This window comes from Crassostrea angulata, chromosome 1 (assembly GCF_025612915.1).
Source record: "Crassostrea angulata isolate pt1a10 chromosome 1, ASM2561291v2, whole genome shotgun sequence".
Taxonomy (NCBI): domain Eukaryota; kingdom Metazoa; phylum Mollusca; class Bivalvia; order Ostreida; family Ostreidae; genus Magallana; species Magallana angulata.
The window spans coordinates 3,219,298-3,240,966 of NC_069111.1; the positions used below are offsets into that span (position 1 = coordinate 3,219,298).

Below are 21,669 nucleotides of genomic sequence, written 5' to 3' on the forward strand. Positions count from 1 at the left end.
TTTCTAAAGCGTTCAATTGTTGGGATACAAAAAATATTTAAAATATACAGTGGGTCGTTTCTCCGCGTTTTTGCTGATTTGAATAGGTTTGCTTTCCATTAGACCTTATTTAGGCTATGACAAATATATGGAGCACAGATCTAGTCTTTAAAAAATGAAATACATTGAAGTTCTAAAATGACACCTTTTGGCAGTTTTGATACACATCCCAAGTTTAAATCGTCGCTCTGAACTTCGAGATACTCTTAACAATAAAAAATGGGTTATTTTCTTAAATTTATTAGATAAATGTACTAGCTAGGCTGTTTCTAAATTGGCATGATATCAACTTATATTTGATACGTTCATGTACCTGACATTATAAACAAATATCTTATAATTAAACACAAAAATAAGTAAAAAAAAAAAGAAAGAAAGAACCATTTTACTTTATATACATTTTATTATAGTTGAAAGAGAAGGATATTTTGAAATGTATAATAAATATATATATACCGGTAATGAACACTGTCATTCAAATATATGGTAAGCTACATCTCCACATGTACATAATAAAAAACTTCTTTAGTATGACGTTGGCAAAGTCTACGATGGTGATTTATATAAAATCAACATCTTTATTCCAAAAAAACAACCACACCACATTAATATCATAATTTGAAGTTAAAAAGACTGAGTATTTTATAAAGCTAGCACTAAATTTTATAAAATCTTAGTGATAGACAAATAAATAGTCACATTATTTATTGCACACTATTTATAACGTAATAATATACAGCCATGTTATCATAAAGTCATCTTATACTATAAAGATATCATTATAAAATAATTCAATAATTCAAATAATTTATAGAGTTCATGATATTCCTTACATCGAGAAAAGATCTCTACTTGCGAAGAATGGAAGAGAAAACGGTGACAACGGCTTTAGATATCAGGTTCTCTTCAGCCCTCTTCCGTTCCTGTCGGTTGGAGAAGTTAGCAGTGTAATATCGTAATCCTTCCCCCAACAACTGTCCAATTTGACTTTCCCCTGATGTGGATGTTCCTGGAGAGTCCTCTGAAACGGACCCTTCCCCTTGGAAATCCGTTTTAAGAACTAGTTGTAGAGTGTCCAGTAGGGCATTTTGGAGAGTAGAGTCATCGTTAGCTGACCATGTTCCGATAATGTTGCCTGCTTGGTGCAGTTGATTCCAACTTTCTTTGGCACGTTTTAAGTCTTTTTTTGAGATCAAACAGATCTGGTCAGTTGGTTTCTTCTCAAAGTAAACTTCCATTGTTCTCTCGGGATCCTGTAAGATTTCTTTGATCTTCGCAGCAATTTCATTAGCTTTCTCTTTAGAAATATGGGCAAGCAGGTTACTTTCTATAAAATAATGCTGAAGATAACCATTCTCTAAACATTTCGCCATGTATGATAACACATTTCCGAGTGCTACCAATATTGTGGAATGGCGATCAAAGAGTGATGGATTAATTTCTCCACACTTGTGATAAAACGCATTGTTCCAGTGGAATGTTGTCAAGGTATCTGAGTAGCTTTCCAAAAATCCTTTTTGAAGGGATTTCAAGAGCAACAGGCAGAGTTTTTGATCGGGACTGAAAGACTTTGCTAAAATGTGTTCTGCTTGGTTAAAACCCAGACAGAAATCTATGGAAGAATTAGGGTCGACAATGGCTGGTTTTGCCACTACATACAATTCTGCGTTGCAAATATTCTCAATTGTGTCCTGTTTCGGCCAAAACAAACCTTTCCTGCTCATCATTCGTTGTTTCCAGTTTTCCAAATATGATGGGTTTCCTACGAGAGGAAAAGCTGCAATAAAATCCTTGCTGCTTTTGTAAAGATATGGAACGCGGTATACTTTCTCATGATCTGAGTCGGTTTCGGACTCTCGTTTACAAATCCTCTTTGAGGGTGGCATGCTATTTTCGGATGATGTTGTTGATATAAGCAAACCACTGAGGGTCTGAAACAGCATTGAAAGAGCTGTGTCAATAGTGACTGTTCCTACAAGTTTACTGACAAGATTACAAAGAATATCTTTCATATCGGTTGATAAATTACTGGACCTAACAGCCGACTGAAAGTTCCCAGCGTCATCTTCTTCGTCTATTACTGATAGGATTTCAGGATCTAAATCATCAGTTTTCCTAATAGAATAATGTATTTGACTTGTTCCCGGTTTGGCCTCTAGATTGATTTCCAGATGTTTGGAATGCCTTCCCTTAGATATCTTGGGGGCGGTTAAGATAGGTTTGAGCCCACTAGTTATTGGGAAACCTTCCTTCGTAACTTCGAATTCTTTCAGAACCTTGCTGTGGAGATACTTTCCGTCCACAATAAGACTCTTAGAAAAAGATGTTTTAAGCTTGTCTGTACGTATGTGCACAAAACAAGGCAAATCCTTCCTCTGCTCTAGAGCGTCCTCAGGTATGGTGATCCCGGATATAATAAGGTAGTCGAAATCCCCTTCATCTTTGTGGGAACGGAGCCGCAGTCTTTTAATTGTACTGCCTGTCAAAATAACTCGCTCATTTCCGAAATGTGAGGCAAACTTGGTGATGTATTTGCAATACCTTTCCTGTCTATTGTCATTTGGAACTGGCTTACTCTGGTCTTCCAAAGTTTTGATGTAAGACTTAGATAGCTTGGTCTTATCCATGTGCAAGCTCTGTGGAATATTTGAAAAAAACACCATGCCTCAGCATTATCAATATCATTTTAAGGCATCATGTACCGAGACGTAAAACATAACGACCATAAACAGCATTAACATGAACCGTCTATTTACCCAAACGATTATGTTTCGATTTGTCAAACAAATGCAATATAAAAGCGCAAAAATAGTCATTGCAGTCCATACAGTCTGTTCTTACCCCATACATAGAAATGATATATACCGTGGGATTACTATGTAACATGGATTTAAAATATTTTTGTGCAAATTGATTACATGCTTAAATCATTACTTTTACATGTAAAGATCACGATGTGTTTATTGTAAAATAATGTCATAATTAAATGGCTCTGTTTATCAATATCTATAAAAAAAACTTTTTTCATTTCGGTCATTTGTTTGAAATTGGAAAAAGGCAATATTCCTAAAAGCAACGTTTTCCTTACATCGATTTCAACTTTTCTTCGTCGACAAGAATAAAATTTATATGATGAGATTTAACATCAAGATGGCACAAATGGGAACTGTAATATTATTGTCTAACTGCAATTGAACTACATGTATAAATAAAATAGCATCTATCTAATAAACTTACAAGTTTGGACCTTTTCAGACACAAAGTCTAGGTTAAATTTGACTGAAGTGGTTAAACTGATAACGATGGAAGAAACCAAAAGTACCTGCAAAGTGGGCTGACTGGATTCCGCCATCTTTTTGTTGTCACTGGATCTTATTACTCTCTCCCCCCTGACGAACGACTGTCCAAGACAATGAAAAAATTAAACATAAACTAGGGAAAATGGAGAGCTACACAGAATTTTAGCGTTGAATACAGTGTAAGCCCTTAAAGAGAATTAATTTCATAACATAGTTGTAAGTCGGGGTTGTTCTATAATTAGACATAAGTCAGAGAAAAGGATGTTAAAAGTGTAACCATAACATGAATCTTGACCATTACTACAATGCTATCCAAGACTGATACAAGCAAATAGGTTATTGAAAAAAATATAATAGAAAGTGTCTACTTATCGTACACGTATATGTATATTCCCGACATGGCTTCCAACGGAACTATCGGGATTTCCACTTTCTAATTTTGCTGCTTAAACGCGGTGTATCCAAGCATGTCTGGACTTTAAACTATTGATTAACATGGCCTGTGTAGAACCAGGCAATCTAATTTTGTGTCAGATAAGTTTTAATTTGTACATGCACATATGAACCCTGTTACGTGACTGCGAATAGATAAAGACTGGATTAATTCTAATTATTTGATTAATCAATAAATAAATAAATTAATCAATCAATCAATTATAACTCTTAAAGTAAGACATCTGAATGTACTGATTGAGCTCATTTGATTTCACAGCATTATTTTAGACAGGTTCCTACAAACTTGAGTTGTAAATAAGCCTAGTTAGGATGAGTTCCAATCAAAGACTGTTGCAGGCAGTTGAATCGGTGTTAGTTGTTTCAATAATATACCAAAGATTTAATCTCAGGGATTAAGCATGGAATGTATTGACTAATAGAATTTTTAATGTTATAATTCTTGAATTTAAAGAGTTTTGGTTTATTTTAACCAATGCTTATGGACTCATCTCGCCGTGTCAATGTTGGCAACACTGTGTATTGTTTAACATTGACTTACTTAACTAGAATAGCTATAAAGCTAATTTTATGCAATTAAAATGAGAAGAAATAAAAACAATGTGGGTTTTAAAATGTTTTATTGCATATTGCACATTGTATATATACAACATACAAAAAGTCTGAACAAAAATTCATGCAACTTATGCGGTTTCCACATTGACAATGTTCATTAATACGATGGAAAACAGATTTTCATTTTAATTTGCGTCTTTTTGTTTTATTGTCACATTAATAGTGTTTAAGTGTATGTTAGTGTTTGTAGGTAAGATTGAATAAAAACACACTAGTACATATGAAATCTACCAATGAATAAAATGATGTAAAACTCCTACAAAAATGAGTTGGGGGTGGGGATGATAGGGAGTTGGGTTTGGAAAAGCATATCAAGTAAACTGAAATATTAATGAACGCTCTCTTTGTCCATTACCTGGTCCAAGGTTATATATTGACCTCATATCATGAAAGATCCTTTAACGACATTAACCTTTTATCAATAAATTGGATCTTAAGTCTGTTGATTCGTATAGGTTTTTACAAGGAAACTACTACAGGTATTTGAAATTTCGAAGCAAGTTTAGGCCCCAAAACCATCTTATAGAGATTGATCTCTTTTCAAAAACCTTCTCTTGTTAGACCATAATTAATCACCAAATTGTCTACGGACTTTTCCGTTTTTTCCCGATTAAGACAAAGAGCGCACAGTGTGTGTGACCGGTCAGCAGAGGGTGCTCACTCCTCCTAGGCATCTGATCCAACCTCCAATATAATAGAGGTTCGTGTTGGCTCAAGGTTTGTATTTTGACCATCACACACAACCAAATCAACGACTTTTCGTTTTTTCCCTATCATGACATTTTCCCAATTTTGACATTTACCTCGATTATGACATGCCCAATTATGACAAGGAGCACACGGCGGGTGTGACCGGTCAGAAGCGGATGTTCACTCCTTCTAGGCACCTGATTCTACCTCTTTCTTTTTAGAGGTCTGTGTTGCTCTAGATCTGCTTTGAATTTGTTTTTCGTTTTATGGATTTCTGAGATGATTGACACTTTGTTATTGTCATTGTTTCATCTCTACTCCCACACATCCATGTGGAGATAAAACCAGATGCATGGTTATGATGTTCACGATGCCCTCTACAAGAATTATGAAATTCATGGCCCTTGAATCAGGGATTCAGACCACAGGGCGCGGGGGCAATATTACCATAGTATGAAAATGTATTAATTAATCTTAGAAAATCTTCTTCTCTACTTCAACAGCCGGGCGAGATAAAACTATATGCATGGTATGATATCAGGAAATTCTCAACCTAAATTGTGAAATTCATGACAACCTACGTCATGGTACGGATCGGGTGGGGACAATATGATCAATGTGGAAATACAAGTTTTAAAATATTTTCTTCTGTACTTTTACAGTTGTGGAAGATAAACTAAATGCATTGTTATTATCATGATGTCCATAATGTCCTCTTTGATTATGAAATCCACTGCCCCAGGCTTTTTATTTGGTTGGGATGACAAATATGGCCATATATTGATCATGGTTTTTTTTTAGATCACTTGAGTCACTCGGGTAACCTAATGCCGGTAGTCGTGCGTCGTCCGTGTACAATTTTACATGTTTAACTTCATCTTCAAAACCACAAGGTAAGTAGTCAATTGGTCATATTAAATATGTGTTCTTTTTTTTTAAGGAAATCTACTTTATTTTAATGTAAAAACTCCACAAAATACACAGTTTTTGTACCTTGAAAAGTATATATCTATACTATAATATATGGCTTTATTTATCTAATGATCGATGCCTGTTGAGTGCTTAAACTTTATATTTATGAAAATTTTCTTAAACCAAAAAACCCCAATTGAATACACCTAAGATTTATAATTTGAATAAGCTAAGTTTTTGTGAAAAGCTTGCAGGCATTCCTATGTCAAATAAGCATATCAACTATTATTTATTATGTTCAGAAATTTTATTTTAGTAATATTTTAAAAAAAAAACGAATTAAAAAAAAAAAAACCAGACTTCACGTTGTACACAATTTTATTCGAGTTGAAAGCAAAAGGCATCATAAATCAACTGGCTTAAATATGAGATTAGTTGTGACATCACGCAGTGTTAAAACACTTTGGTTGACGTTAACAAAGTCCATATCGATGATTTATTTATCGCAAGTCAGTATCTTAGTAACAAATATCAATACCAATTTTGGAAATAAAAAATCTGAGTATTTAAAAAAATATCATAATGTTTCATAAACAAAATCATAAGAACCGACACATACTAGTAACATAACTGTGTTACACATACCTATTTCAAAATGAATAATACAATTCACTTTCTTTATTGTATTCATAAGTATGATTGCATCTAATTTCTGATGGGAAATGGTTGTTATTCACACGCGCATGACTGAACAGAAATCAACGCAATTCAAAGCATGACAAAACTGCCGGCGTAAGAATATACATTTTATTTTATTTGTCAAAACCCGTTAAATGTGCATTTTTCAAATTTTTGAAACAATATATTAATTAATGTGATAAGTGCTTTGCTTAGCTTTAAAAAAAATTGTATAATAATAAATAATTTCTACCTCATTCATTAAGGTGTTCCATGTACTTTTGCTGCTTTTGCATGAATTATTTCTTGACTGCTCAGGACTTAAGATACACTATACTCTGTTCTAAGATATCATCGATTCACATTTTGTTTAATTACTCGATACCTATAAATACCTCAGGGTTCAAACGATGTCATATAAAAGTATAAAAATATACTTTTTTTGCTGCTCCATACGGGGTACGAAGTTATCTACATGTAGCATTGCAATAAAACAATAATCTTCAATGCTAGCTACCTTCACACACCTCACTCGCCAAAAAGGGAGAGGAAGGTGGATGCGGCAGTCTGTATTCCCTCAGCTATCAGCCCGATTAAACCATTACCTGATGTGGATGGCGCCGCAGAGTTCTTGAAAAAAGACCCTTTACCCAAGATATCCGTTTCCTCGAGAAGAACTAGACACAGCGTGTCGAGCAGGGCATTGGCGAGAGAAGAGTAATCATTCGCCCTTTGAAACTCTGACCATGTTTTGTAAATATTGTCTGCCAGAAGCACTGGAATCCCACTTTTCTTGGCACGTTTTAAATCTTTTTCTGAGACCGAACAGGTCTGGTCTGTTGTAGATTTCTTTTTAAAGTAAACTTCCATTGTTCTCTCGGGATTTTGTAAGATTTCTCTGATTTTTGCAGCAACTTCGCGTGCATTCTCTTGAGAGATATGGGCAAGTAGGTTACTTTCTATGAAATAATGCTGAAGATAACCATTCTCTAAACATTCTGCCATGTAAGTGAGCACATTTCCGAGTACTACAAATATTGTGGAATGACGATCAAATAGTGTTGGATCCATTTCTTCACATTTATGATAAAACGCATTGTTCCAGTGGAATGTTGTTAGAATATCTTCATAACACTCCAAAAATCCTTTTTGAAGGGATTTCAAGAGCAACAGGCAGAGTCTTTGATCATGACTGAATGACTTTGCTAAACTGTGTTCTGCTTGATTAAAACCCAGACAGAAATCTATGGAAGGATTGGGGTCGACAATGGCTGGTTTTGCTTCTAAGTACATCTCTGCGTTATAGATCTCATCGATTGTGTCCGGTTTCGGCTAATGCAGATTTTTTCTGTTCTCCATTCGTTGTTTCCATTTGTCTAAGAATGGTAGCTTTCCTTGGAGAGGAAAAGCTGCAATAAAATCCTTGCTGCTTTTATAAAGATATTGAATGTGATGTACTTTCTCCGAGTCTGAGCCGGTGTTAGACTCTCGTCTACAAATTCTTTTTGCGGGTGGCATACTGCTCTCGGAAGAAGTTACTGATTTGATCATACTACCAATGCTCTGAAACAGTAGGGAATAGTTGTTGTCCATTGGAAGTGTCTTTTCAAGCATACTTACAAGGTTACAAAGAAGATCTTGCATATTGGTCGATAAAGTACTCGACTGGACAGCCGATTGAAAGTATCCCGCATCATCCTCTCCGTCTATTACTGATAGGTTTTCAGAATTGAAGTCATCGCTTTTCTTGATAAAATAATGAACTTGACTTGTTCCTGGTTTGGCTTCCAGATTAACCTCCAAATGTTTGGAATGTCTTCCCTTAGATATCTTAGGGGCGGTCAAGATAGGTTTGAGCCCACTAGTTATTGGGAAACCTTCTTTCGTAACTTCGAATTCTTTTAGAACCTTGCTGTGGAGATACTTTCCGTCCACAGTGAGACTCCCAGAAAAAGATGTTTTAAGCTTGTCGTCTGTACGTATGTGCACAAAACAAGGCAAATCCTTCCTCTGCTCTAGAGCGACCTCAGGTATGGTGATCCCGGATATAATAAGGTAGTCGAAATCCCCCTCATCTTTGTGGGAACGGAGCCGCAATCCTTTAATTGTGCTGCCTGTCAAAATAACTCTCTCATTTCCGAAATGTGAGGCAAACTTGGTGATCTATTTACAATACCTTTCCTGCCTATCGTCATTTGGAACTGGCTTACTCTGGTCCTCCAAAGTCTTGATATAAGACTCTAGCTTGGTCCGTTGTTCGTCGGACATCTTATCCACGCACAAGTTCTGTGGAGTATTTGAAAAGAAATCACGCTGACATTAACAAAATCATTGTATCATCGTAAAAATATAACTATTACAATCAGCTTTCACATGAGACTTTATCTACCTTAAACAATTTTCTTTTCGATGTTGAACAATAGCGATATAAAAGCGCAAAGATAGTCATTGCAAACCACTATAGTTTATTCCCACATCAGACGAATAGAAGTATGACCAAATTATTGACTATGGTATGATAAATGCCGTGGAATCGTGGAATTTCATTGTAATTTGACTTGGACTCCAATTATTTTTTTGTGCGAATTGATTACATACTTTAAATATCACTTTTACAAACAAAGTTCACAACGTGTTTATTATAAAGAAATGTCTAATAAGATAGCAATGCTCATCATTGTTTATGAAAAAAATGTTTTCAATCCAAACAACAAAAGTATATAAAAAGTCAACATTCTAAAAACACCCTACATTTTCCTCGTATCAATTCAGTGACACACTGAGGAACGTGGGACAGACTACAATATTATTTTCTAACTGCAATAGAACTATAAATAAAATAGCATATATTTAATAAACATTCACAAGCTGACCTGTTCAGACACAAAGTCTAGGTTTAATTTAAAGACTTAAGTCGTTTAGCTGATATCAATGGAAGAACCCAAAACTACAGGTATCTGCATGGAGAGTTGATGGGATTCCTCCATCTTTGTGTCGGCACTGGATCTTACGAATAACTTCCTCTTTTCCCGCTTACCAATCACTGTCCAAGACAATGAAAAAAAAATAAACAAAAAACTAAATTAAAGAGAGAGCACACAGCATTTTAGCGATCCAAATGGATTAAATACAGTGTAAACCCTTAAAAGAATTAATTTCATAACAGACCTGTATGCCGGTGTGTTTCTTTAATTAGACACAGGTCGGAGAAAAGGATATTGAAAATGTTATCATAAGTGCTCTCCAAGATTAATAGAAACAAATAGGTTATTAATTAAATATAATAGAAAGTGTCTACTTATCGTACGCGTACATGTATATTCCCACCATGGCTTTCATCTGAACCATCAGGGTTTTCCATTATTTTGCTGTTTAAACGGGATGTATCCAAGTATGTCTGAACTTTAAACTATTGACTTACACGACCCTGTTTAGAACCAGGCGTTCTATTATTAAATCAGATAAGTTATATTTTGATGAATATATTAACTCTATTGTATGCTGCAAAGAGATAAAGACTGGTTAAATTTTAATTATTTGATTTACCAATCAATCAATCAATAAATCAATCAATCAATTATAACTCTTTAAGTATGACCGAAAGTACTTTAATTTTAGGGATTAAGCCTGGAATGCATTGGCTAATAGAGTTTTTGGTTTTATAATTCTTGAATTTGAGTTTTGGTTTATTTTAACAAAGGCTTATGGGCTCATCTCGCCGTGTCAATGTTGGCAACACTGTATATTGTTCAACATTGACCTACTTAACTAGAATGGCTATAAAGCTAATTTTATGCAATTAAAATGAGAAGACAATGTGATTTTGAAACATTTTATTGCACATTGTATATATACAACATACACAAGTTTAAAACAAACGTGCTTACAACTTATGAGGTTTCGACATTGACAATGTTCATGAATATGATTGAAAGCAGCTTTCATTTAAAGTACTTTACATTAAGTTCACAAAACACACAGAATAGATTTAATAAGAATAGTAGATTTAATATGATAAATGCATCATATAATTTTCTTAAGATAATATAACATTTTGAACAGCGCTAAAATTGTTGTAAAATTTGATTGTCTTCTTGGTTTACTGTCACAATATTAGTGTTTAAAAGTAAAAATTGTGGGTAAGATTGAATAAAAACACACATTCTTTTTTACAGCAAAATACACACTAGTACATATGAAATATACCAATGAATAAAACTCGTGAAAAAATCCGTTCGGGTGGGGTTGCTGGGGAGTGGGACTTGGAAAGGCATTGGTACTTAAGTGAACGTTAAGGTCTTCGCGCCTCTTATTCTAAATATCAGGTCTTTTTTAAGTGCATATATTCTTTTGGATATGAAATCAAAAAACGAGGGATTAAAAATTAATTTTCAATTACAGAGGAACCAATCTAAAATGTTAATTTTATTATAGTCAACTATGAATAAGCAAAATATAAATGCATACTCGTCTACTCTACATAGCTGGAACAAAATGTTTAAACATGATCAACAATTTTAATCAACTGTTTAAAGTGTAGGAAATGTTGACAAAATTTGTGTTCATGAAGACTGAAGTGACTAATTAGTGGTTACGTCATCAGAGCCAGAGCAAAAATTGAATGAAATACAGGCTGATTATACCGTTTGGATTGTAGCGTGAAAGAATTAATACGTCACTTTTTTAGAAACAGAAATTTGTTCTCAAAGGACGATGGTGACATAAGCTGTACGGAAGCATCAAACATTAGATTCGGCTCGTTGACAATAAACTTATCTTTCAACAAGATCGCCGCATTCCCTTATCCCAGTTTGGTGAAGTTTTCCAAAATATTAAAAAATTATTGAAGATTAATGCGATATGTAAAACCACAAGTCCCATTGGTTTTTGTTGGAATGAAGGATAACTCACTCTGGTTGTGCATAGATTATAAGAAGCTGTACAAGTACAAAATGCGCAAAAAATGCAACGTGCACATCTGGTCTGAGTTTGTTACCTATGTAAATTTTCATTAATCAAATCAAGATAATAAATATTTAAAATTAAGTTTATGAATTGCACAAACAATACCGAGGTTCGCAGCATACGGAAATCACGTGCCGAACGACTAGGCACACTTACCTTCACACTCACTGGAAAGGGACACTGTTGGTAACCTAACAAACAAATCCTTATATAAAAATCGTGATGACTTCAATTTTTCTACAGTCAACTTTCCTTACTTTTGTAGCATTATACCTTCACTACCTGCATATGGAGTTTTTGTCTCTCCGTTAATTCGATACGCAAGGACATGTTCTATGCATGAACAGTTTCTAAAGCGAGGCACCTTTTTGAAAGTTTTATTGTCAATACAACGACCGTGTCAGCAAATACAATCTTCCACTGAATCGCATGCTGACTGACGTTTTTCATACTTATTGTTAGACCATAATTACTCATCGAGTTGTCTACGAATTTTTCTGTTTTGAATTCTCGATTAAGACAAAGAGCACACAGCGGATGTGACTGGTCAGAAGAAGGTGATCACTTATCCATGGCATTTGATCCTTGTTTTGCTCTTTTTTTGTATTTTCCTTCGACCTTTTGACTGTTTGTTATTACCACATGTAATTTTTCTTTTATCGTGAAAATTAGTGGTTGAAATTATGACAAAACGTTTCATTTCAGTCTTTAAATAACATAAAACTTAATAATACATTTTATGGTAAAAGTATGAGCATTTGACACCTATGACCTTTCAAATGATGGTGCGTAACCACTGCTTCCTTATTATGCACGAAATGCAAAAAGTGATGTTAAAATTAAGCGCTTAATCGGCTTCAAGAAAAGTTTTCTAACAAATATATTTAATATGCATGGATCAAGGGATATTTCTAAGGGGATTTCAAACACGTGATAAAAACCATGAAAGAATGACATCACTTTATTTAAATCTTTCTAAGGAAAATAAAAACCTAATACAAAAAATTGAAATTGTTTATTTCTAATTCAGATATTTCTTAAACTAAAACAAAAATTAAAATGTACATGAACTTTAATTTGAACAAACTAAAATTTTGTAAGATGAATGCTGGCTTTCCTGTTCAAAATGTATATGAAATTATTACATGAAGCTATCATTTGATAAGTACAATTCTCCCTGTTTTAAAAATATTCTAATAAACCCCGAAATAATAAAAAAAAATATTCTAAACAACTTTATTTCAACTGAAAGCAAATGATATTATGAACTACATGCATATAATTAATAAATTATGAATAAAACAAACATTCAAATATGTGGTAGGCTACACCTCAATGTAACGTGAAACTTCTTTGGTAAGACGTTGGCAAAGTGAACGAAGGTGATTTATCTATTAAATCAGTTTTTGTATTACAACAAATATTGATTTTATAATTTGAAAATAAAAAAATCTTTTTATAAAGTGAACACAAGATCCTATAAAAAAAAATTGAGCACAGTTAGATAAATAACTATAAGCCACATCGCTCACCTGTGCAACACTAGCCATACCTTTTGTCAAATCATCTTTATGGTACCAAATACAAAATATCTCGGCAAAAGTAGAGCATATCTTGTTTAAAAAGATCTTTAAATTTTTCTCTTAATATCATTATGTTAAACAATAATTTATGAAAAGTCTCTACCTGAGAATGCTTCTGAACAAGTTGCAGCGTTTCTGACTACTTAGTAAATGGTTTTTGAAAAGAAGACTTAAAAAGATTTTTCTTTTTCATTCCTATGTAAAAAAAAAAAATTACAAATCATTTTTGCCCCATCCTACCTCTAGGATTATGGTTTAAAAAACTTGAATGTTATCTGGATATACTCCCAATCAAGTGTCAGCTGTTCTAACCAAACGTTATTTTAAAAGAATTTTTAAAGGATGTTTCTCAATTTATCTCTATTCATAAACCCATTGTGGCACAACCCTAACCCTGGGGATCATGATTTAAACAAACTTGAATCTTCGCTACCTGAGGATTCGTCCAAACAAATTTCAGCTTTTCCAACCAAATGGTTTTCAGAAAAAAATTTGAAGTCATTTCTCTACTTTATATTATAAAAAAGTTCAATCCCCATTGTGGCCCCATTCTACCTCAGGGAATCATGATTTGAACAAACTTAAATCTACACTACTAGACGATGCTTTCAAAGAAGTTTCAGTTTTCTGCTCAAATGGTTTTTGAGAAAAATATCTGGAAAGATTTTTTCACCATTTATTCCTATTAAACAATCACCCCATTGTTCCCAAACCCCCTCTCGCGGGCAGTTATTTGAAGAAACTTGTCTACCTGTCGATGTTTCAAAAAAAGTTTTAGCTTTTCTATTCAAATGGATTTTTAGAAGAATATTTTTGTAGAATTGTTTCTATTTATTCCTTAAAAAAGACCCAACCCCTATCGTGGCCCTACAATACCCCCCTAGAGTCATGATTTAAACATCACTTAAATTTTCTTCACTCGCTGCTTCCACACAGGTCTCTGCTTTGCTGGAAAAAACAGTTTAAAGTTGTTTTCCTGTATTTATTCCTATAAACAAAGTCCCCATTTTGCCCCCCCCCCCCCCAACCCCGGGGACCATGATTTAAACAAACTAGTTTATTCTCTGAGGATGCTTCCACACGAATTTCAGCTTTCCAAACCAAGTAGTTTTTTGTAGAATATTTTTAAATTCATTTCTCTATTAATTTCTATGACAACCCTTCCAATTGTGCCTCACACTACAACTGGGATTATAATTTGAATTAAAACTGAATTTTCACTTAATAAGAATGCTTCCACACAAGTTTTAGCTCTTCTTGCACGATGAAAATGGAGTATAGAAGTCAAATTGGCGAAAAAAATATTCATTTTTTTAATGAAAAATATTACTATTATTCAAAAAATGATTCAGTAAATTTGAAAAAAACGCTCAGGGCGGATTAAAACTTATGATCTGCAGTTCACAATCCCGATAATTTAACCATCAAGCTATGATGCTTTTACAGAACATTTTAATGGCCAACCTGTGACGTAGTATAATAAGCTATGATTTGATAAACTTACTTTAAATTTTTCTCTACCTTTTTTTTACGAAAACATTCACCCCAATATATTGTTTCCCCACACTACACCCGGCGATTTTGATTTCAACCAAACTTAATGTTTTAAATATGAGTTTTCAGCATTTCTGAGGTGTGGTTTTTTGGGAAAAAGAAATATTTTTGCATTTATTTCTTTGAAAAAATCACCCCAATTAAGGGCCCATCCTACTCCTGGGGATTATGATTAGAGCAAACTTGAAGCCAAACTAACTGAGAATGCTGAATGCTTCCACACAAGTTTCAGCTTCTCTGGCCAATTTGTTTTTGAGAATATCTCTAAAAGACAGTTTCTATATTATCTCCCTTTCAAAGAAAGCTTAGCCCTTCATATTAAGAATCTTGAAGCCCCTTCACCCGAGAATCTTTTGTTCCAAATTTTGTTGAAATTATTAGTTGTTTTGATGAAGAAAAAAAATGTAACAAGTTTACGACGACAACGACGTATAAGAAACAAACATTATCATTGATATTAAACCAACATTACATGTATATCCATATATGTACATGTATATATTAATTTCAACAATGCTAGACCACATCATTGCATAGTTGATTATAAAATAACGTTTGAAATAAAGATTTAAACTCTAACGTATAACATGAATATGTACCGGTTAAGTATAAAAAATTACAGGAATGCTACACTATCATTTATAAAAAGCAAATCTCTTGTACTACGAAGAAAAGTTTAATCTACTTTATATTCACAAACTACACATCCTTAAAGGATTATTGCATCAAAGAGAGAGAGAGAGAGAGAGAGAGAGAGAGAGAGAGAGAGAGAGAGACAGAGTTTGATTTGTGGTGAGGAAGTCAGTGTTCGTGAAAGTTCCTTCGTTTAGAAAAAATCCATACCTAAGAAGTCTGTGGAGAAATTAACAGTCTTTTACTGCGCTTCCTCTGCCATCAGCCCAATTAGACTTTCAACTGATGTGGATGGCCCCGAAGAGTTCTTTAAAGCTGGCATCGACTTAACAAAATCTGGATCATCTTTAAAAATAAAACATAGAGTGTCGAGCAGGGCTTTTGCGAGAGTAGAGTCATCGTTAGCTGACCATGTTTTGATAATGCTGCCTACCTGGTGCAGTTGATTTATACTTTTCTTGGCAAGTTTTAAATCTTTCTCTGATATCAAACAGATCTGGTCTGTAATAGGTTTCTTCTCAAAATAGACTTGCAATGCTCTGTCAGGATCTTTTAAGATTTCTCTGATTTTTGCAGCGATTTCGCTAGCTTTCTCTTGAGAGATATGGGCAAGTAGGTTACTCTCAATAAAGTAATGCTCAAGATAACCTTTCTCTAAACATTCCGCCATGTATGATATCACATTTCCGAGTGCTACCAATATTGTGGAATGACGATCAAAGAGTGCTGGATCCATTTCTTCACACTTGTAATAAAACGCATTGTTCCAATGGCATGTTGTCAGAATATCTTCATAACACTCCAAAAATCCCTTTTGAAGAGATTTTAACAGCAACAGGCAGAGTCTTTGATCGGGACTGAAAGTTTTTGCTAAAATGCAGACAGAAATCTTTGGAAGGATTGGGGTCGACAATCGCTGGTTTTGCCACTATGTACATCTCTGCGTTATAGATCTCATCGATTGTGTCCGGTTTCGGCCAAAGCAAGTCTTTCCTGCTCATCATTCGCTGTTTCCATTTCTCTAAACATGGTAGCTTTCCTTCAAGAGAAAATGCTGCAATATAATCATTGCTGCTTTTGTTAACATATCTAATGCGATGCACTTTTTCCGAGTCTGAGCCGGTGTCAGACTCTCGATCAAAAATTCTTTTTGAAGGTGGCATACTGTTTTTGGAAGAAGCCGCTGATTTGATCAAACCACCAAGGCTCTGAAACAGCAGCGAAGTGTTAGTATCCTTAGGGACTGTTTCTGCAAGCATACTGTAAAGATTAGAAAGATTACTTGACTGAACAGCTGATTGAAAGCTCCACGCATTATCTTCTTCTTCTTCGACTGTCGACAGGATTTCGGGATCAAAATCTTCATTTTCCTCGATAGAATAAAGTACCTGACTTGTTCCAGGTTTGGCTTCCAGATTGATTTCCAGGTGTTTGGAATGCCTTTCCATAGATATCTTGGGGGCAGTCAAGATAGGTTTGAGCCCACTTGATATTGGAAAACCTTCTTTCGTAACTTCAAGGGGGACATCTTATCCATGTGCAAGCTCTGTGTAATATTTGAAAAAAAAACATGCCTCAGCATTATCAAAATCATTGTAAGGCATCATGTACCAAGACGTAAAAGACGCCTTCACCATGAAACATTTATTTAACAAACAAAATGTTTTTTGTGTGGATTGACATTTTTGAAATATCGCTTTTCAATACAAAGTTCGCATCGTTTATTGACGTAATGTCGTGTTTATCAAAATTCATGAGAAAAAATTGTGCTTTTATTTTTGTTAAATTGCCGACTAGAAAGATTGAGAGGACTTTTTCAAAGGTAAGGGTTTTTTGGTCGCAAATACGAGCAATTATTTACCATAAAAATGGACAAAAAATAACAAAATTGGAACCTGGGACAGATAATATTATAAAGAATTTTAGCTAACTGGTACAAAACTATTAAGGTGGCTCTATACACCCACAGTTTATTCCAATTTTCAATAGAAAACCAAAAAAAAATATACTTATCAAATATTAAAATGATGATAGGGATACTATAGGTATTTTAAAAGAATTTTTTAATGTTTTTTCGTGTTTTTGTCAAATATTTTTTAAAAAGACAGCTATTAACAAATTGAGAGAAATTTGTTTGTCATATGATGGATATTGCCTTCGGACACATAAAAAAATAAAACACTTCTTAACATTCCAAAATGTTATTATTGCATTTTTTTCAGTATTTCCTCAAAACATAATTTTTCATATTTTCTTACTCTGTTGACAAATCATCTGGAAAAAGTTGCTTGATGTTATAAGAAAATGTAATTTAATAAATGTTACATAAAAAATTGAATGAAAATCATTGCAAATAAACACAAAAATATTTTAAATTTTATTTGGTATGAAAGTTCCTCAGGTAAGGGTTATCGTTCCTAAGTCCCAAGGCCCAAACACCTTTGGGACTTTTCATATCTGAGTTGAAGAAAATTTCTTAAATATAATGTTAAATATAATGATAAATACATACATATTTCATGATAGGGCTGTATAATTGAATATATTCGCTATAATGCAAAACTAAGTCAAATAAATAAAGGGGAAAATTGACTAGACTAATAGGATGTATATATCCCAACCTGAGAGAAATTTAAAGCAACCCTCCCATCCCCTTAAGGTGTCGATATTAATGTGCATTAAAGTATATTATAATTGAAATATTTTCACCGGTTTAGAATTTTCTTTCACAGTATTCAACCAAAAAATACGTTTTGAAAATTTTAGGAAAGTTAAAAATTTTATTGTTCTCAACGGGAATTGAATTCATTACCTACAGGTTTGTAGTGAATCCACTAACCCACTGCTCTACGGTGTAACATATCGATGATGGGAAAGAAACAATTTAAAATATTATACTTGATTTTATTGTTTATTTCCATAAATAATACAACACAACGTGAAGGTGTCACATACCACATTACTTGTAAGTAATGAATTTTCCAGTTATTAAATTAAATCTATTCATTTAACAATTTTTTCAAAAAAAGCGGTCCCCATACAATTTGCCTCAGTTTAAATCAGCCTGTACCGGAATTGCATGCTTCCAGATTTACTTTTTTGCGCACTACGTCATCAAAAAGTGGTGTATAGAGCCACCTTAATACAGTTTTTTAAATATAACTATATGGTTACATCTTTTTGACACAAGATATGGGCTTAAATTGGTATACTCGATAACGATGGAATGTTCATTGTATTAAAATCAAAAGTACCCGCAGGGAGAGCTGACGGGAATCCGCCATATTTGTGTCGTCAATCGATCTTGGTTCTTTCCTCTTTTCCCGCTGACCAATCTCTATTCAATACATGCAAAATATAAAAAAAGCAATTAGTACACGAAAAAATACATATTAATTGAGCAACCCAAACATTTAATGGCCCTTAAGATTAAATAAAGTGTAGGCCATATAGAGAAATAATTTCATCGCATTCATTGCATAGTTTCATTTCATAAACTTGCGAAGTCAGGATACCTACATTAAGATACAAGTCAAAGAAAAGAAATGGATTATCAATAACATAATTATAACATAAACACCATACATAACAACAAGGCTACATAAGTATTATTAAAACAAATTTGTGATTAATGCATTAATTATGCGCATGAGCTAGCCTGGTTCCTGTGCGTAATGGGTAGCTCAGGGAACCAGGCTAGCACACGTTTATCTGAATCGGGATCGGGATTCCGTGCCATATTTGTTCATATGTTCAAAGGCGCTGTAATAACAGTAATTGTAAAGTTGTCGGTAAACAGCACAGAAACAAAGTATTCCTTTTAAAGAAATGATTGACATGTGATATGAACTATCAGTATTATGAAATAAGTTAATGTTATGCCGAAACTACAACAGGCATCAAATAGCATAATTTGCAATGTTTTGTTGTTTTCCGAATACACAATCATGTAACTTAACTTTACTTTTATAGTAGGCGAGGCTAGAGTACTTCTCGATTAAATTTTTTAAAGCATTTAAGTATGATTGATAATTATGTCCCTGCATAAAAGTTTAAATCTCAAGAAAAATGCATCAAAATATGAAATTTTTAATTTACACAAAGCTGTCACAGCATAGTAAACAAAGTAGTGCGAATCGTAATGTGTGCGCAAATAGTAGAATTCACCGAATGCATGGTACTATACATGCATACTTCATTCATAGATAGATCATAATTATTTTAGAAGTATGAACCCTTTAAATTCTTAGATAAAAAGTCAGGGCTATACATAAATCTATACGTAATACAACGTACAAATTTAGTGGTTAAAAGCAGAGGGCTAGAGTCGGTGGAATCTCTGATAATCTTAAGGCTTTCACGTTTTCGTTGGAAACACCTGCAAATGGTCCACGTATTGTAGTCCTTTTTTAAAGGACAGAAACTTGTTATTTCCCTTTTTTGATTTGACATATAAATTAACACACAGAAAGGATAAGGTCTTTAACTATCTTTCAAAATCGCTCATACAATGTTTAATTGAAATTTCTTTAAGGTCTACATCATAAAGGAATTATTGAGCTTTCAATTGGTAGAAAATTCTAACAAATCGAGAAGGAAACTTTTCCGCTGTTGGTGTTTAAAACATTGTAAAACAGAGGAAATTAGAACTAAATTTTCCCGATTTTGTTTTCCACTGAAATATTTTTGGTAGTGCTATAATATCTAAAGTAAAGATTTTATTTGTCAGTCAACATAATTTTGCATATTTTCTGTTGGTTTTATCTTGCTTTTTCGTTTAGATAATCGTATGGCACACACTACAAAATATTGAAAAATGCTTAAAAATGATAAAAGACACCATATCTCAAACTTTTGATCATTGATCTCATATAAATTTTATGCCAGCAGAGAAAGGTCAATATACTTAGTTTAATACTATAAATGTTTTAGCATTATCATCATTCAGTTTTTTGTTATATTCAATCAAAAATGGGTAGTAATTTAAACTGATAGAGGAAATTTGGACTAGAATACCTATAAAAATTGTGAATGAAAGTTTAATGCTTTGTATCTATTTATTGTCACTACCATTCATAAACTGTATTTCATTTGATAAAGAGTTAAGCAATTTGTATTTTTTTCACAACTAATTAAAAAAATCTCATTCATAGTGAAAAATTTCTATGGATTTTACTTAAATTTTCAAAAAAATTCAATGGTCATTAACTCAAAAAGTAGGTCATTGACCTACTTTTTTGAAAGTGAAGAATAACACTACCATGTAAGGTCTATAACACACAATAGTTGGTTTTTCATTATCATCAGTGCAATTTTTTTCATTCTGAGTAAACGTCATCCTTAAGTATGCAAATGTTATCCAAAAATATCAAGAAATAAGGAAATATGAAAGAAAACGTTAAATATTAGCCGATTTATAACTGTTACAGTGCCAGTATAGAAAACATATGTTGAGTACAATGTTATACATGGACTTTGTAATGCGGCGGACCAAGAGACCAAGACTGGCTTTAAATTATATTAAAATACCAGAATCAATCAAGCAATTAATCATTAAGATAAATGTCGATTTCTTAATAAAAGTACTAATTGACCGTATTTAAAACTGAACATCGGTATTGACAGAAACCAATAAACAAACGTTGTGAATAGGAACAATTTGGATAAGTGTAAAGAGTTGTATTGTCTATTAGGGGACGGTCTCTCCCGTACAGGAATTATGCTGGGCCAACCATGAGAGTATGTCAAGTTGTTCGACACAGCATCATAAAACCTCCCACAAAACAACACGCGATTTAGTTTTAAGACGTTAATGTAGACTTTGCATGGAATAAACTTTTACATAAGTTTAGTTTGCACCAGCAACGAATGTCCGATTCCAACTGACGATAGTTTATAATTTAAAATTATCTATAGTGAAAAATGAAATAACACAATGAAGATTAACATAATATTTTCTGATGTTTGGAAATCAATTATCGAACAGTTATTTAGTAACTTATGACTGTACACAAAAGGGTTAAAATGATGATAGATGAAGTGTCAAAAAACAAATAGAAGTCAATTAAAAGATTAGCTGTCCATCACTGATTGTGCCTCATGTGGAATTACGGCTGTGCGGAATTCAGAACGTTTTAAATAAGTTTTAAACGGTTGTCGAAATAGAGGGAAAGTTTCTGGAAAAATTTAACTCAATGTTCCAAAAAGTTGATGCTCACACTAATCAAAAATAGTCCGAATGATTGACA

At 33.4% G+C, this 21,669-nt stretch overlaps 2 protein-coding genes and 2 pseudogenes across 3 annotated transcripts in view; 1 reads left to right on the top strand and 3 right to left on the bottom strand.

The window, feature by feature from the left end:
* The window catches only part of LOC128176440 (NADH dehydrogenase [ubiquinone] flavoprotein 1, mitochondrial-like), a 74,017-nt gene that overhangs the window by 12,476 nt on the left and 39,872 nt on the right, over nucleotides 1-21,669 (top strand). The window contains exon 13 of one of the 2 annotated variants that reach the window (XM_052842790.1): nucleotides 5,015-5,024. The exons of the other annotated variant lie outside the window; for it this stretch is intronic. The gene's annotated coding sequence lies outside the window, so the exon portion shown is untranslated. Of the gene's footprint in view, nucleotides 1-5,014; nucleotides 5,025-21,669 lie in introns of those variants that run through there. 2 annotated transcript variants of the gene reach the window in all.
* On the bottom strand, nucleotides 888-2,666 carry LOC128176318 (uncharacterized). Its single transcript, XM_052842577.1, has one exon. It carries the CDS (start codon nucleotides 2,664-2,666, stop codon nucleotides 888-890), a length of 1,779 nt encoding a protein of 592 aa, XP_052698537.1.
* On the bottom strand, nucleotides 6,860-8,954 carry LOC128176327 (uncharacterized; annotated as a pseudogene).
* Nucleotides 15,663-18,705, bottom strand: LOC128176335 (uncharacterized; annotated as a pseudogene).

What these genes read in the sequence shown, in the direction of transcription:
- LOC128176318 (XM_052842577.1), bottom strand. Translation starts at nt 2,666, where the DNA reads ATGGATAAGACCAAGCTATCTAAGTCTTACATCAAAACTTTGGAAGAC.